At 38.2% G+C, this 17,630-nt stretch overlaps 1 protein-coding gene across 2 annotated transcripts; it reads left to right on the top strand.

The window, feature by feature from the left end:
* LOC109720190 lies at window positions 1,556–9,960 on the top strand. 2 transcript variants are annotated; one of them, XM_020247118.1, is made up of 2 exons: window positions 1,556–1,790; window positions 6,129–9,960. In XM_020247118.1, the coding sequence occupies exon 2, from the start codon at window positions 6,677–6,679 to the stop codon at window positions 9,749–9,751; it is 3,075 nt and encodes a 1,024-aa protein (XP_020102707.1). In that variant the 5' UTR covers window positions 1,556–1,790; window positions 6,129–6,676; the 3' UTR covers window positions 9,752–9,960. The 2 variants fall into 2 exon arrangements, with proteins under 2 accessions (XP_020102707.1, XP_020102700.1); XM_020247111.1 differs by having other exon boundaries at window positions 6,411–9,960.

Here is a 17,630-nt window from a genome sequence, read left to right on the forward strand (position 1 = left end):
AATTAATTTATTTTGAAATTAATCGAGCATAGCATACTAATTAAAAGCAAAGAATCCCCAACAACCCTTTATCTTTAATTTGCTTTAAAATTGGTCCCTTTTTAAAGCAACAAGTAAAGAATAATACTTTAATTAAAGCATAAACTTGTTACTAATTAACACTTTTATAATTGCAAAAGGTTTAGAGTATTGAGTAAAGATTAAAAAGAAGAAAGAGATATTGGTGTGCAATCATCATATCTATCTATCTGCAACTAATTAAATCCAACATGTAATTTTATCCAATATGTAATTTTATCCAACCTGGGGGGGATGATTGAGTTTGGATTGTGGGTTCAACTTATGTAATTTATTTTCCTGTATGTGCTGATTTTACTCTTTGTTCCACTGTACTCCAAAAATAGGGTAAATACCTGTTTAATAAAAAAAAAAAATCCAATCTTAATTATTTAAGGAAACTATTCTTATAAGTAATTAGGTTTTACATTTTCAGTAAGTAGTTTATAAAATATTCCTATAAGTAACTTAAAATTTTGGAAAAATAAAATTTTAAAAATATCTGTAAATAATAATTTACAGATATTTTTAAAAAAACTATCTCTACAAATTAATCTTATTTAAAAAAACTATCTCAACAAATAATTAGTTTTTTAAATTTAAAATTTTTCTATGCAATAGATTATTTCTCCTAACTTTAATTTATTATTTTCTAAAATAAAAGTTTCTTAAATATCCGTGTACAATTAATGCACTGATTAACAACTAGTTTATTTAACAAACAACCAGTACAAGAATATATAAAGCTAAAAAATCACCAACCCACCACTTTTATTTTTAAAATGCATGGGTTCTCCTCAAAAGTTGCAAGCAAAGAATCATATGACAATCCATATTCTTTACAAATGCCAATCTTATTTAATTAAGACAACTAGATTATTTAGCTTTATATATTCTTTTAAATTGTCGTAGAAAGAACTTAAAATAGGAAAGAAATTTGGATATGCAATCAATACATGACTACATCAAATTATAATAACATCCAATGTTATTAAATTAATATATTATTTAAAAAATAAAGTTTTAAGATATCTGTGTGCTATGCATGGATCAGCATCTAGTTTATTTTAAAATTAATTGAAACAAGAATATATACATATCAATGAATCCTAACATTACATCTTAATTTGCATTAAAATATAAAAGTTTTTTCTAAAGTGGCAAGTAAAGAATCATATATTTTTGTAGTCTTAGTTACTGTTTTCGTCAAGTGGCCAGTTAATTAAATTGTTGACATATGGTGATCTTACTTATAGTAATGATATATATTATTATTTATAATAAAATAAAGTTAAACTGTTGTAGAAAAAGTTAAAAATAGAAAAAAAATTAGTTGGATATATGTGTAATTAGTATCTGGCTGTAGCTTCATCTTTAATTTTCATTAAAACAGGTTCTTTTCTCAAATGATAAGCAAAGAATCAAACTTTATTTATCATACATGCTTATAAATACATTGAAAGCCATTTGAACCTCTTATACTATTCTTTCTCCTTAACACATGGGCTCTTTCTCCCTAACACATGAATAGCAATTTAGCCATTCAGTAGGTTAATTGAAAGTTATTTGGATCGCTCTGTTGCTCTTTTTCCTTAACGTATGAATTGACGTTTAGTCATTTGGATATCTCTGCTGCTCTTTCTCCCTCGCGCATGAACATGGATTTAGCCATTTGGATTTCTATGCTGGTCCTTCTATTTAACACATGAATGGGTATATATTTAGCGATTCAGGTACACACATATTTAATTTCTTACATGCATTATTCTTATTACTTATCTTTTTATTTTTTGGTTGTTTTTTTTTTTGTTTGTTTTCTTCAGATTATGTTATTTCTTGCTGTAATTGAGGTTTAATACTCATTTATTCAATAGGGATAACACAATTACATGACTAGCAAAAGAAAGAAAACTCCTAATAATATAAGAAAATTACTCAAATAATAAATCAAGCTTAATTACAAGGAAGGAAATAACATAATCTGAAGGCATCAAGATTTGAGTTCTAGAAATACTAGTTCATAAAGCGCACAATAAAATTTCACCAGTGAGGCTATTAATTTGTTTTTTTTCGTAGCTCTATATTAATATTTTGTGGCTATTAATGGGATTTTTGTGGGCTCTCATCTTCCTATTTATGCACGAACATAAAATACATGTAATTTAAAGTCTAAATTACAAAAAATTCTTTTATAAATATTTTTTTTTTTACCTTTTTTAATAACTTTCTAAAACCTATATTTATCTTCTCAACATTTTAAATTATTGTATTTAGTCTCCGTATGTTAAGGTTCCGTCACTATTCCGTCCATTTCTTATAATTTATACGAAAATGCCTTTCAAAATAATAAAAATATTATTAAAAAATTATATTTTTCTTATAGAAAAATAAGAACAGTTTAGTTATTTTGCCCTCCTTCTAAAATTTTAGGAAAGTAAGATATAGGTTCTTAAAAGTCAAAGAGTAAAAGCAAAAAAAACGAGTATTTACAAAAAAATTTAAAATGATAATCTATTTAATATTATAATATATACTATATTATTCTAAAGTAGCGTCCTCGCGATAGCATTGTACCACTTGGCACAATTTCAAAGCAAGAATTTACTGCATTAAAATTATATTATTATTAATATTAAATCTTACTAAAACTCTACGATGCGAATTTATTTTGTCCAATTTTCATATTAAGTTCTATTTAAACTCTATGATTCATATTAAATTAATCAAGGGGGCCACGACCATCCAAAGTTCATAAAATTGTTTTTAAATTTTTTTATTATAATGTTTTTATTAAAGTAGCAAGTAAAGAATTATACTTTTGTTGCCAAACAGCTGTGACACATCTAGAATTTAAAATAATTCTGCATATAAGATATAATAATAACATTAAGATCTTTTAATCTGACTATAGCATTTTAGACGGTGGTTAGGTCTAAGAGATGAAGAGTGTTGAGCGTATTAGAGATAGAGTAGTTTTAGGATGCGTGGATCCTGCGAAGTGGGAAGCGACGTGTTACACAAACTTTCGCCAAATGACAAGCCAAGTTGTTGGCACATACCAATCTTTTTCTTAAGACCACTAGATAATTTATAATTAAAAAGATTTTAAATTGTTATGGAAAGAGCTTACAATAGGAAAGAAATTTGAGTTAATTTCATTTGCACCCTCACACAGTTATGAAACATCATATATATCTTTCGAATTTTTAAAATTTCACAAATACCCCTCTAAATACAATATTTCTTTCATAAATACCCTCACTATTAATTTTTGCTAACTTCTGTCACCTTAGCTTTTTTTTTTTATTTTACTTCAAAATATGAAATTACCATTTTACCTGTAATTTTTTAATATTTATACTAAAACTATCAACTATGGGCCATTTAAGTAAATCCCTTGAAGTTTTTGTTAATTTTTCTTTTTTCAACATAAACTTCATAGCTTTTAATTTTTTTAGATCGTAATACATATGAACTATATCCACATTGCAATTTGATTCTTAGACTCATTTAATTTTATATACTATGAAGTTACTATAATTATTAAATTTGGTTGAATCATTGAAGGATTAGATAAAATCTCTAATTTAACAATAAAAAATCATTCAATTTTAAGAAAATAATATTTAAGAAGACTTTAATTGAAAATTTAAATTTCGGGGGCTATTTCACAATGTGTTGTAATTGAGGGGGTCTCCATATATTTAAAAAACTTTGTGAGGGTGGTGATTAGAATAAAATAGAGGGTAAAATGGTATTTTGAAGCTAACATAATGGATTGCTACCAGTGTGGGTATTTTTGAAAATTTTTCATACTTTTGGAGGACAAATATGAAAATTTAAAATTTTAAAGGGTATTCATGACATTAGAGCTACTCGGAAGGGTGTTGAAGAAATTTTCCCAAAGAAATTTGGTTATGTAATCCATATATCTATCTACAACTACATCAAACATATATAATGTATAATAATATCCAATCTTATTTAAAAAAGTTATGTCTACAATTAATTAGATTGTAATCTTTTTATAATTTTTTTTATAAAATAGATTGTTTTTCTCAAAATTAGTTTATTATTAAAAAATAAAATTTTGAAATATCTGCTTGTAATGTATGGGTAACAATCAGTTTATTTTGAAATAAATTGAAACAAGAATAAAAATCAAGGAATTAGTACACTACATCTTTAATTTGCATTAGCTAGAATATATAGGTTCTTTTCTAGAGTGACAAGTAAAGAATCATATTTCTCTAGTCGTAGTTACTATTTTCGTCAAGTGGCAATCTAAATTGTTGACATATGACAATTTAATTACTTTTGATAATGATTGTATATTATTTATAATAAAAAAGGTTTAAGCTATTGTACAAAGAGTTAAAAATTAAAAAAAAAAAAATGGATGTGCAATTAGTATATTCATTTATAGCTTCATCTTTAATTTTTTTCTTCTTTTAAAGTAGATTCCTTTCCAAAGTGATAAACAAAGAATCATATTTTTTTTTCTCATAACTACTTATAACTACTTTGAAAGACATTTGAAATCTCTTATTATTGATCATCCTCCTTAATTAACACATGGCTCTTCCTCCTTAACTATGAATAGAGATTTAACGATTCAGTACGTTGAAAGCTATTTGGATCTCTTTACGCTGCTCTTTCTCCTTAACATATGAATCCGCAATTAACTATTCGGATCTCTGTTGCTCTTTCTTCTTAACATATGAATAGAAATTTAGCGATTCAGGTACATATATATTTAATTTATTATATTATTCTTATTACTTATCTCTTGATTTTTATTTGTATTTTTCCTCAAATTTTGTTATTTCTTACTGTAATTGAGGTTTAAGACACTTATTTATTCAATAGGGATTAAGCCACTTAAATAACACAAATATACAACAAATAAAGAAAGAAACTCCTAATAAAATAAGGAATATAAATCAAATATTAAATCAAAGCTTAGAAGGAATGAAGTAACATTCTAATATGGTACATGTTAACAAACGGAATGCATAATATCTATTAGATTTACATGTTAATTTAAAGATAATAATCTATCTAACACATATTATTCTAATGTAGTTTAACGCATTTTTCACTTTGTCAGATATAGATTTCATCTCCCTGTTTATGCATTTTTTGCCAGACTATCTGATATAAAATTTTTAGGTGAAAAAATATTATACCACATGAGAGCGAAGTGCATCTTTTTGAATAACATGAGGCCAAAGTAAAAAATTTGCTATATCGCAAGGAGGGCAATTTGAAGTTTACCTTATAACACAAACTATTTATTATTCATTTCTTATATATACCATTTACTGCCTTATTCAAGTGCATGTTAATTTCTAGCTATTTTTCCTCTTTAAATGTGTAATGAAATATATATGGAATAACACTCGGTTAGAAAATAATTGTTATTTAGTTAATTACTGAAAGAGTCAACAAAGAAATTACTGGTTTTAGCTAGAAAGTTTGAGAAAACATAATTTAATACACAACCAGTTTAAAACTTAAGAATTTTGGGTCCCTAAATCTTCAGTTTTCTTTTACAATTTGTCAGATTATTTCACATACAGTATTTAAGAATATAAGTATTTAAAACCTTTTTAGTCATATATGGAATTAATGCCGAATGTTGAACAAATTATTGCATTATTACGCACAATTTTAATCCCGGAGTTCAGCTTCTGGATTAAATTCTACTAAAACTCAATGGCTCAGATTTATTATTCTTTCCACCATTAATTAGATATTTTAAATTTAAAATTTAGATATATTCTATGCATTCTCCTAAAACTTTGCTGTCCAAATTTATTCTAATCTTAAAATATTGAAAAAACTTCAATTTATCTGTCTGTAGTTTTGTTTTGCACATTTTTTTTACTTTTGTCACATTGTAGTTCACATATACAGTTGCATGCATTTATCAACTAGGTACCCCGTTTTTTTTTTTTTTTTTTTTTTTTTTTTTTTTTTTTTTTTTTTTTTTTTTTTTTTTGTTATATCGTAAGGATCCGCTGTTAATTAAACATGATATAAAAATGCCCCGTATTTTCTTTTTGAAGGTCATGCGATGATGATGCTTCGCCTAACTAACTAAAGGCAAAAATAAAATCATAGATGCAGCTTTTTAAATTATAGAATGACAAATTAAAAATATCTTAAATGGTAGAGCAATTAAATATATATGAATTTAATTTTTGAACAAGGGTGTGGTAAAAATAGAAATGCACTAATCAAAAACCAACGTAGGGAGGGGTGAATTGAAAAGTTTACCCCAAATCGAAAGGGTTATAAATGTCGCTGTCTGTCTGATGGTGTTATTTGCTGCTGCTCTATCATCCCAGTCTTGTTGCGGATTTCCAAATGCGGATCGGATCAGCTAAAGCAGGGAGGATGGATTGATTGATTATATATGAAGAAGGCCAAATTAACTAAACTAACTCGATCGGTGAATGAATGCTCTCACCGTTGAATCGATGCATGGTCATGGATTTGACCCTCCCTCCTCGTCGACTCGATTAAAACCTAGCTACCGACCTATATATATATATATATATATATATATACGTCGAGTCGATTAAAACCTACCTACCTATATATATGTACCGCCATGGATATCAAAGAACTCTTGTACGACTTCGCAAAGAGTGATGTGCTTAGAAGCTTGCGCAAGGGGACCGCACAGAAGATCTACGTGGAGGCACGGATGGGAGTCGGGGCGACCGCTTTACTCCAAGAGGTGGCGGAAGCGGCGGAGATCAGGCGTGCGTTCGACGTGGTGATCAAGGTGGTGCGGCCCGCACCATTTGGGAACCTGAGGGAGATGCAGAGGGCGGTGGCGGAGCAGCTGAATCATCTACTACCTCCTTCGGTGGTGACGACGGCTGCTGCGTTCGACGCGGCGGACGAAGACGACGACTTCTCGGGTGTGGAATTCAGCTCAAGAGGCCAGCTTCCGGAGGTAAGAAAGCAGATCTACCAAGCTGTGAAGGATCGTAGTAGTGTGCTGCTCGTCCTTTGCAATAGTATTGCAGGTGGCAAATTAATTGACCCAAATGAATTGGGTATTCCTATCGTAAGGGGGAGCCGCAATGCTGTCGTGTGGACCTCTGGGCTGAATATTAGCAGGGAAGCCGCGTCAGCGGGTGCGGATTGGATCGCATGGATTGAGCCACAGATCAAAGCTACCGCACTTGATCTTGTGTACAAGGAGGCCGTCGAGATTGCCCGTTACATTGACGAGAGGAGCGGGGGGCGCTTGCGGACCACCCCGCAAGCAGTCCTCCGCTGCTTTTGGTATTGCCTGCTGTTGTTGCGTAGAGCAGCGTTTAATCAATCAGTACTAATGCCCGATGGTGATCCGTCCCTGGAAGCTGCTGCCAAGTATCTTGTGTGCGACGGAATTTTACGAGGAGATGATGATGCGGCGGCGTGGGAGATTGGGAGAGCGCTAGCTCCTTCGCTGATTGGACCCATCGTAAATGATCAACAACTGCAATATTGGCAGAGGCTAATAACCTCTGACACTTGGACGCCGAGAAGGGAAAGGAAAGAATTGTTGCCCCCGAAAACTTTATTAATCGGCTCTACCGCGCAGGGAGCTTGGGTAAAGATCTCACCTCCATCATCACCATCACCGGAGGAGGAGGAGAAGGACAGTAGTTACCGGTGGATCTCACTATGCTCTCCTATTCCAGAGCCATGGGATTTCTTCTTCAAAGAATATCGCCGTTCAGTCTTGTCTGAGGTTTCATCCTTCTTTGGGCATTTTGAGGAAACACACCAAGCTCTACCGGACGGCTTCTTCGACCATTTCAGCAACGTTCGAGTGTTGGACCTTCTCGGCTGCATAGTAAGTCCTATAAATCCTTCATTCCTTCGTCTTCGCAACCTGAGAATGCTTAGGCTGGAGCGGTGCAAAGTAACATCTCTTGATCATCCTAATTCTCATCCCTCAGCAACAGCAACAGAAGGAGGACGATGGGAATCATTACCTCTTTATGGCTTACAGGTCCTGAATTTATACAGCTCAGATGCTGATAAGATTCTTCTAGCAGGGAAAACCTTTGAGCTCATGCCTAATCTCCTGGAGCTCGATCTCACAGAAAACATCAGCACCGAGTTTTTGTCAAGGAGCTTGTCAATGGCAATCAAACTCAAAGTGCTTATTCTCACTAATTGCGAGGGGTTAGAATATCTAAACTTCAGTCTCCCTGCAACAATTGAAACAATCAGCCTCCAAAGGTGCGGATCGCTAAAAGAGGTGGAACTACTCGACCCTGCAGCAGCTCCTTTGCCCAACCTCACGACCTTCCGCCTCAGCGGCTCTACGCTGATCGCCAAGCTCTCCCTACAAGGATGCCGTAAGTTGGAGAACGTAGACCTGCAGGAATTGACGGGGCTCGAGGTGCTCGATCTTTCATGCACCGCAATAAAAGTGGTGGATATCAGCAAACTCCCACAACTGAAGGAATTATTTCTCCTCAGATGCAAGCAACTCCGTAGAGTAGTCTGTCTTCATGAAACACAAAAGCTAGATGTGCTGTACTTGGATAACTATAGTGGCAGCAGTACTTGCAACGTCGATGTCGATCGGTGCCTTGATTCCTTTCGCAATCAAACACAAAGTGAGTTAACCAAGGAAACTAATGATGCTGATCAAAGATTATTATTCCACGCTCATGTGGTCGTGAGGGATGTTAGGCTCTTCCGGTCACTTCGTTATGCTTTTTCTAATCCAATATACAAAGGATCCTGCTTCCATATCCACGTCAAGCGTTCTTCAACTGCTAAGAGAGGCACTAATATTGGTACTACCACCAGATCGAATGCTATTATAATGTCGGCATTATGTTATGCAGATGTTTTAAATACTATGACAGATCGCCACCGTCGACATCACCCGTCGCCACCTGCCATGCCCCTGAAAAATCACATAGAGGTTGATGGAGGTCACGATTCCCGAATAGCAGAGGAGGGTGACTTTGGATACATAATGAAATGGTTTGCTAATTCTTTATTCATTCACGACAACACATCTAAGTTTACCATGAGCATTCAATTCAGACATCTCAAATGTTTCCGCATTGAGAGGTGCCCTAATTTGGAGTTTATCTTCTCTTATTGGGGTGAAGCTAAGTATTTGGAGAGCATATGGCTCAGCCAACTTCCGAGGTTCAAAGCTTTATGCGAAGAAGGATGGATTGATGCGCTTTTGAAGCATATTTACTTGGAGTTTTGCGCAAGGCTAGAATATGTAGTCCCCTCACTGTATCTACTATACAACTTGGAAACAATCAACATCCGTTATTGCGGCAATCTAACGGCAATATTCATATCTCGTGATGATCATAAAAAAGATAAAAGAGGAGCTGCTCCACTGCTACTTCCGAAACTGAGGTCCATCCATCTACAGGAGCTTCCGAAGCTACAACACATATACGAGCCTAACATTTGTGCACCGTCACTAGAAGAGATCAAGATTATGGGGTGTTTCAATCTGAAAAAGCTTCCTCTTTTCGGCCACTTAGACGCTCGTTCAATGAGAGCTGTGGAGATTAGCTGCGAGAAGGATTGGTGGGATAAGCTACAATGGGATGGGTTAGAATCCAACCACCACTCTTTTCTCTTCAACCCCAAACATTGTCCTTATCATAAGAAGCGTATGAAGGCTAGATGGTTTTGAAGCACAAATCTCCTCCAATGTTGGAAACCAAAACGTACATGCACGGCAAACCATCTTCTCTCTATCTCTAAATATTAATTGTGTACTTGTGTGTATACATGCACATGTGTGCTTGATCGTGTACATCCGTATATATGGATGTTCGCCAAACTCTTTACATGCTTTTGAGAAATAAGCTAGCCATAGTGCAGCATGTTCTTTCTTTTCTATTTGCAGGTGTGAGCTTGTACTCTACTACGTGTGTAAAAATATTATATATATATATATATATATATATATATATATATATTAGATAANATTCCTCGGGACTTGAGTGTGTAACAGAGAAAATGTCTAAACATATATTTGACTCTTTGATGACAATAAAGGACAGTATTTATTCATTTTTCTTATCTTATTTTCTACTCTCTATCACTGGTAGTTTTCTCTTAAGTCGTGACGACCAATTCAATTTACATTAATCTTTGTTACACAAGGGATAAGTTACACAAATTATTAACACAGCAAAGGTTGTCTAATAGTTTGCTTGCATGATTAATTATTTAGGTCTTACGTTAATAGCTGGATAGATTTGAATTGACTTGGCAAAACTTGTGTAAATTTGTAGAATTCTTTTTATAGATCCGCATGCTTTGATTCTGGAGTTCTCCAAAGAAAAATAAATAAATAAATAAATAAATGAAGTAGCATTAATTTCCAAAGTAACACGAAAAGACTTACGGTTCTCTATTACATCCTATGTATTAGTACTTCACATTCTTTATTACGAATCCGTCTAGGGTAGTATCGATGGTAGATTAATAGTATATTATTATCTGTTTTCTAAACTTTGAATCAAATACTACTGGAACTACGACCACTAACCCAAACCATCCAGAGACTGAAAAATGGATAGCAAACACTGGTTCTCTATTATTGATAGTATTCTAACTTTACTCCTCTATAACATCGTGTAAGTTAGCAGGTTGTGATTTTTCGTCCCTGTTATTAATGTATCATATAAGTCATTTTATTGGCTAAATAACTTTTTGAAGGTCTTGTTTAAATCATTGTTATTAGATTATTTTTTTGGCATATTTGTTGAGAAATTTTGGCATTTCATATCAGAATTAGTCAGAATTGAAGTCAGTTTATGGCATTTTCTCACTCTAGAAAGAAAATTGAAATTAATAGATGACTTTGCTTGTTGGCACGTGATATGCAGAACTTCTATTTTGACTTTGATTTAAGGGTGAAAGAGAATTCTGTTAAAGTCAAAACGGCGAAAAATAGATCCAAAAAATAATTTAATGCAAAAAACGAAAAGATAAAGCGGAAAGAACACACCGATATTTACGTGGTTCGGCCAACGGCCTACGTCCACAGACAAAGACAGAGCAAATACTTTATTAATACCAAAAAGACGGAGTACAAGAGAATCTCATAAAGATTAAAATTTAATTAGATCCAAGACGCCGAAATCCACATACGTCGAAACGAGTCCAAATAGCTTCTCTCCCTCTATCCGTATGGAACCAAATTGCCTTAATTAGCATACGGCTGCTCCCAAGCCTTAATTAGCATACGGCTACTCCCAGAGTCAAGGCCCTACGGAATTAGCACAGGTCTAATTAGCTAATTAGCGATGCGGCGTCATTAGAGGTTGCTTCTAATTAGAGCACGATTCTCTCTGCCAATGCAAAGTGCACCGGCTAGCGTTTCTTCCTCCGTACGGACGGACCACCAATAACTTAATTAATTTTTGTGGCTCTTAATTTGGTCGCCCTTAATTAATTTGGTCGTAGCACATATTTATAATACGTGTCTCTTGAGTAGAGTCTAATTCTAATTCAATTAGAATTATACTCCTAATTATAATCCATATATGCCGAATTAAATCTAAATAATATCTAATCCCAATTAGATTAGGATTTATCCTCAATTTAGATAACTACAAATCTAAACCAAATATAACAATCTCCACCTTGATTTAATTTGTAGTTTAGCCGCTTTTATGTCGAGATCGTCACAAACTTCACCTTGAATTTAATTTGCCTCAATGCTCCTGTCACGCCCCGGGGCCGATTTTAAAAGCCTTTTGAAAACAGAGTTGCGAAAAACGTGCCATTTTTTTTTTCAATCTGGCCCACGCGACGTACAGATCCGCCACAAATACAAAATTTTCCTGTCCACTCGGACAGAGTCTCCTTTATATTTGCACGGCGTACCAGCTATACAACAGGATCTCAACCACAACCTACATTTACCAATCAGCAATCAGTTCATGACATGCATTCCCATACAGCTAACGATCCTTAGAATGATGCATGCCTCTAAACACTCCTTAGGCGCTGGATGATGCAATGCACAACACAACAAACATCTTATTTAAAAGTGCTCCCCACCCGGAAGCTTTATTTTTTTGAAATGTACTTCATTCACAAAACCATTCGAAAATCCTTTTTAAAACGGTTTCCTACACGGAAACTCTATTTTAAAAACCGACTACCTCGAGGGGTAGAAAACCACGATTTCATAAATACAAGAAAATCAAAACTCCAAAATTCCAAGACCACAGATCTAAATATCCAATCTTATGCATAGTAGAAAACCAGTATAACAGTTCACAACCATTCACGCATACATAAGATCGTCTAACTGAACCATTTATTAAGAAAACTACTAAGTGCGGGAAAGAAGTAATCAGGGTGACGGTCGCTACTGCCGTCTAGCTAGATCGTCCTCTCGACGTGCCCAATACCAACTCCACGTCCGAAACACCTGAAGAAATGGGGGGTGAGAAACCGCAACCATGGTTTCTCAGTGGTACAATAGAGCCACGAAGGCAAGCCGTAATCACCGGAAACCAAAGAAAATAGATAAACAAATATAGATGCTGATATGAAAAGTCTACAGTAGCTACAACAGATAAATAAGAAGCAATAAACAAACCTGCTACTGTATAGATAACAATGCAAAGAATGCCTCAAAGTACTGAACAGAAACTGTACCCAATCTGTGCCTGCTGTATTGGTCCGCAGACCTCAAGCGCTGCCTGTCACTAACTGCACCGACCTGATCCATCCGCCCCACAGGACGACCCATCCGGATAAGTACACCTCCGATCGTTGGCCAAACCGATCCGGTGTCATGAATACCCCCAAGTGCCGTGACTAAGTCATGCTGGTATGCTCAAACAAAAACAAACCCGGCTAAAGCCGGTGCCTAAGCCGAAGCCAACAACGAGGGCGTACAACGCCGAACTGAAATAGATACTAGGGCGTACAACGCCGAACCTCGATCAACCAGATCGAAACACACGATAAGAGAGTCGATGTGTTGCCTGGACCCAAGGTCCACGGAGATGCAATGTACAACTACAAGCCTGCTCTACATGTCTATCCACAACTATACAAATGCAATCAATGAAATACGATAACCAAACAACTGACATGTAGAGATTACGATACAGAATGAAAGAATAGAGGAAGGGTAAAACGGTCTCACCGACTACTAGCTCGAAGCACCCACCTGTCACTGTCGCGTCGAAAACCCGGGGTGCGCACAATCAATAACCGGACCTACGAAGATCCACTAGGTCAGAACTATCCCACAAAACCCAAATATACAACTCACAAACCCCCACACAGGATCCCCGTAATCGGTTTCCCAAAACCGATTACCGTAACTCACCGAAAGTCCCGAAAACCACACCGGGACGCCGTCGGGACCCACTAAGTGTCCCGAACTCACCGACTCGTACAACGAGTCACCCGCTGCCCCAAAACATTCCAATTTGGATGCCTTGGCAGCGAACACAAGGTCACACAACAATACGATCATCGCCGGATAATCGTACGAATCCGGGTTCCCAGAAGTGTCTATTTCGACACCGGAACCCTCCGTCGCTCACCCATCATCACCGAACCCACTAAATGACGATAGTGATAAGCCAACAAGGCTTAGCTACAACACATAGAGCAAACAAACACCGTCGGAAAGGATCCGAACCAAAATCGCATTCTTTCGGCGAATTTCGCCGAAAAACGCACCGAAATCGACTTTTCGATTTCCGCAGGAGCAAACGGATCATGGACAATCAGTTCAGGAGTCAAACACACTCACACACACTGCCCACAGTAGCCACACAATGCACAATTACATAAAAGACCCTCTAATTGCATAAAATCCCATTATTTTATGTAATTTGAGCGATCAAGTGGTTCGTTCACGCAAATCGAAATTCCAAAGTCCGCAGAGACACGTACTAACAGGTCTCGACGTACCAGAGGCCGTGCTCACGATCCGGAGCACAGCGGCTCGCTGTGGGAAGCGCGGGAGCAACCCGAAGGTTCAGCGAACAGCGCGCAGTCAAGGAAGATCGCGCCGAACAGGACTTACCGGACACTTCTGATCCAAGGAAAGGTGAGCACTGTGATCAGCACTGACTAGCGGTCACCGTGCTCACCTCCGGAGGCATCGGAACAATCTCGGATCGGCGAAAAAGCAAGCACAACACAGAACAGCAGCCAAAGAAAGGCTCCACAGGGTCGACACCGCAAAAACAGCGGAATGGAGTCTCCCCGACAGAAACTAAGGTGAGCACGATGATCAGCAATTAGCTACGATCATCGTGCTCCCTTCCATACAGATCGGGGAAGCTCGAGAAGCCCAGAACAACAAACAGCCCAACTAAGCCCTATTTCAGGCTTGGCCGGAGCAACCTTGCTCCGGCCGGCCTCCGGCGGCACAGCGGCGCGCGCGGGGGCCAGGGGCGGACGCGGGGGAGGTGAGGAACACAGTGCTCAACTCGGTTGGCGACAGGAAGCGGCGGCGGCGCCGGCGGGGCAAGATGAGCCCGCACGGGCTAGGGCACGGGTTCCGCGGCAATGGCGGCCACGGCGGCGGTCGGGGCCGGTCGGGGACGGCGGAGGAGGGTTGCAGGAGGTAGGGGGAGGGCGGCACAGGTGGCTCAGGGCGGCGGCGGCGCCAGGAAAGGGGCTGCACACGGCTTCGGCTCGGGCTCGGGTTGGAGGGCTGCAGGCGGCTCGCCCGGCGGCAGCGGCGCTCAGGGCGGCTCGGGGCAGAGGCGGCAGACTGCCTGAGGTTGGGGAGGTGCCACAGGGGCGGCCCAGGGCTGCGGCGACGCGAGGAAGAGATCGCAACAGGTCTCGGCCTGGGCTCGGGCTGGGCGGCTGCAGCCGGCCGAGGCGGCGGCGGCGGCGCGGTGGGGCGGCGGCGACCGGCGGTAAGGGGTGTCGAGGCTCCGTGGACGTCGGCGGGAGGGATTCCAGGCGGCGGCGGCGCAGGAGGGAGGTCGCGAGTGGGTCTCGGCCAGGGCTCGGCTTGGGCTGGCAGATGTGGCCCGGGGCAGCAGCGGCGGCGCAGGCGACGGCGGCGGTCGGCGGGGATGATCGCCGGAGCACGGGGCGACACCGAGGGAGGGTCCGAAGGTGGCGGCAGTCTCGGGTCTCCTCACAACCCGAGAGGAGAGAGGGAGAACGAAAGAAAGGGAGAGAGAGAGAAGTGGTGGCTGCGGCGGTGGTTGGCCGGCCGGGGCTCAGTCGGCGGCGGCCTGGGCGCGCGCAGCAGGTGCAGGGGAAGGAGAGGGAGGCGGCTGGGTGGTTGGCTAGGGCTAGGTTAGGGTTAGGTGGAACAAAACCCTAAAGAGCAACTATATATACAAGGTACAACTTGCAAGAAAGCCCCTCAAACATCAGTAATTTGTACCGAGTCCCTCGCAGCACGACTAAAACGCACGAATACCCCTCCACGTGCGATCCCACGCGAAACGGTACATAAAATATCGCGACTTTTGTGAAAATACCGTTTTGCCACTACTGACCTCTCCTCGATCAACGCGTAATCTCCGCAGATCCGTCCGTCAGATTCGCGAACGGATCATACCAGTACGATCAACACGACGGAGACAACAAAGCTGCGATTTCGTTTCGGCTTGATCGCCCACGGATTCACGACAAAATCCAACCTTCTTCCAGCAGAAGAAATCACACACATAAATACATATAGAATATATATTTTTGGATTTTCTCGAAATCCGTGCGTCAAACTCAAAATCCGTCAGCGCCACTGGTTCCAGAACAGCTGAACCGGTCGAAACGAGCTATTGGACTGCTATGAACGGAGTCCGGTACGAGCCAGAAGCCAACTTCCCACCGCGGCTTCTCCGGAAAATCGAGTTACTATTCACTTTAAGTGAAACTTGGAAATCGCGTAGAATTTTCGTTTTAACTCGTTTTCGCCCGAAACTTGACGAGTGCTTTTGTAATTAAATTACACACAAAAATATTGTCAACTGAGAGTTTAACTACACTTCAAAAATCTCAGTTCGTACAGCTCCTTAACGCTCCATACTCCGTCTTCTCCAAACGCCCCATAGGGCCTCAAATGCTGCTAACTACATTCAAGTTCAAACAATACTTGAACTTGGTAATCGTAAGAGACTTAGTAAGCATATCCGCCGGATTGTTCTCAGTACCAATTTTCTTAACAGTCACTGTGCGTTTCCCAATCACATTCCGAACAAAGTGAAACTTTACATCGATGTGCTTTGTCCTCTCATGAAACATTTGATCTTTCGACAAATGAATAGCACTTTGATTGTCTGAATAAATAATCGTTGGATCCCAATAAGAAGTAAGCTCTCCAAATAAGTCTCTTAACCACATAGCTTCCTTCACACCCTCTGTTATAGTAATATATTCCGCCTCCGTCGTAGACAAGGCGACAATAGGTTGTAATGAAGCTTTCCAACTAACTGCACATCCGCCAATAGAGAATACATAACCTGAAAGTGATCTCCTCCTATCCAAATCACCTGCAAAATCCGAATCATTATATATGAGTTAGGTGAAGCTATCCTGGTTGAGAATCTCATCTAATTATGTGTACAATTTTGAGGTAAAAGTCTACATGCCTAGCATTGTAGCTTCTGCAATTGTAATGTAAAAGAGTTAAAATAGGAAAAGTGCACCTTGTGCATATGCGTTCGTATAAAAGATTCCTTATATAGTAGAGGTATATACATGTACTAATTAATCAACTTTAGGACAAAGATGCAAGGAATTTCGAGCCGTACACCTTTAATTAATTTGCTTTAGAATTGGTTCCCTCTTAAAGTGGCAAGTAAAGAATCAAAGTTTCCTAGCTTGAATTTCTGATTTCACCAAGTGGCAAGCCAAATTATAGACCATTGAAGTCTGTCTGTCTCACCAAAAGTGGAGTGGAGAGTGAATTCATTTTTAGTATAAATGTTCACTTCTGTTGTTTGGCTCACCTCATATAACTTCATTTTCAGTCGATGCTTAAACTTTTCAAAACTCCGTAATTGACTTCAGACTACTTTGGGCCGAAATCAGTTGCGAAAAACAAAAGTGAGGAAAAAAAATAAAATATTAAGTATGGAAACTTTAGCTTTTATGTCATTAACTTTGTAATGCCCCCAATAGTCTCATATCGAATGGAATACTAACTCTGATCAGTTTATATGAGGCCTATATGTTAGTAATAATAACTGGACTTAAACATTTTGGGCCGGTGGTTTGAATCGAACGAGTTATTGTTGCTAGCGGATTGGACCGTTACAAACTTTCTGCCAAACACATAGCAAAACTCGAGAAAAAAAATTATTTTGAGATTCTAGACTATATCCAGCATAGGACTTCCGACTAATATTTGGCTTTAATACCAATTACAACGGCCCAACCCGCTAGCAATAATAACTCGTTGAACCCAAACTACTGACCCAAAATACTTAAGTCCAATTATTATTACTAGCATGTATGTCTTATATATTCTAATCCGAATAAGTTTCCCACCTGATGTGGGACTAGGACGTTACAGAAAATAACTAAGTTTTAATTTTATTTTAAATTTTTAT

Source organism: Ananas comosus, linkage group 1 (assembly GCF_001540865.1).
Source record: "Ananas comosus cultivar F153 linkage group 1, ASM154086v1, whole genome shotgun sequence".
In the NCBI taxonomy this organism is placed as follows: domain Eukaryota; kingdom Viridiplantae; phylum Streptophyta; class Magnoliopsida; order Poales; family Bromeliaceae; genus Ananas; species Ananas comosus.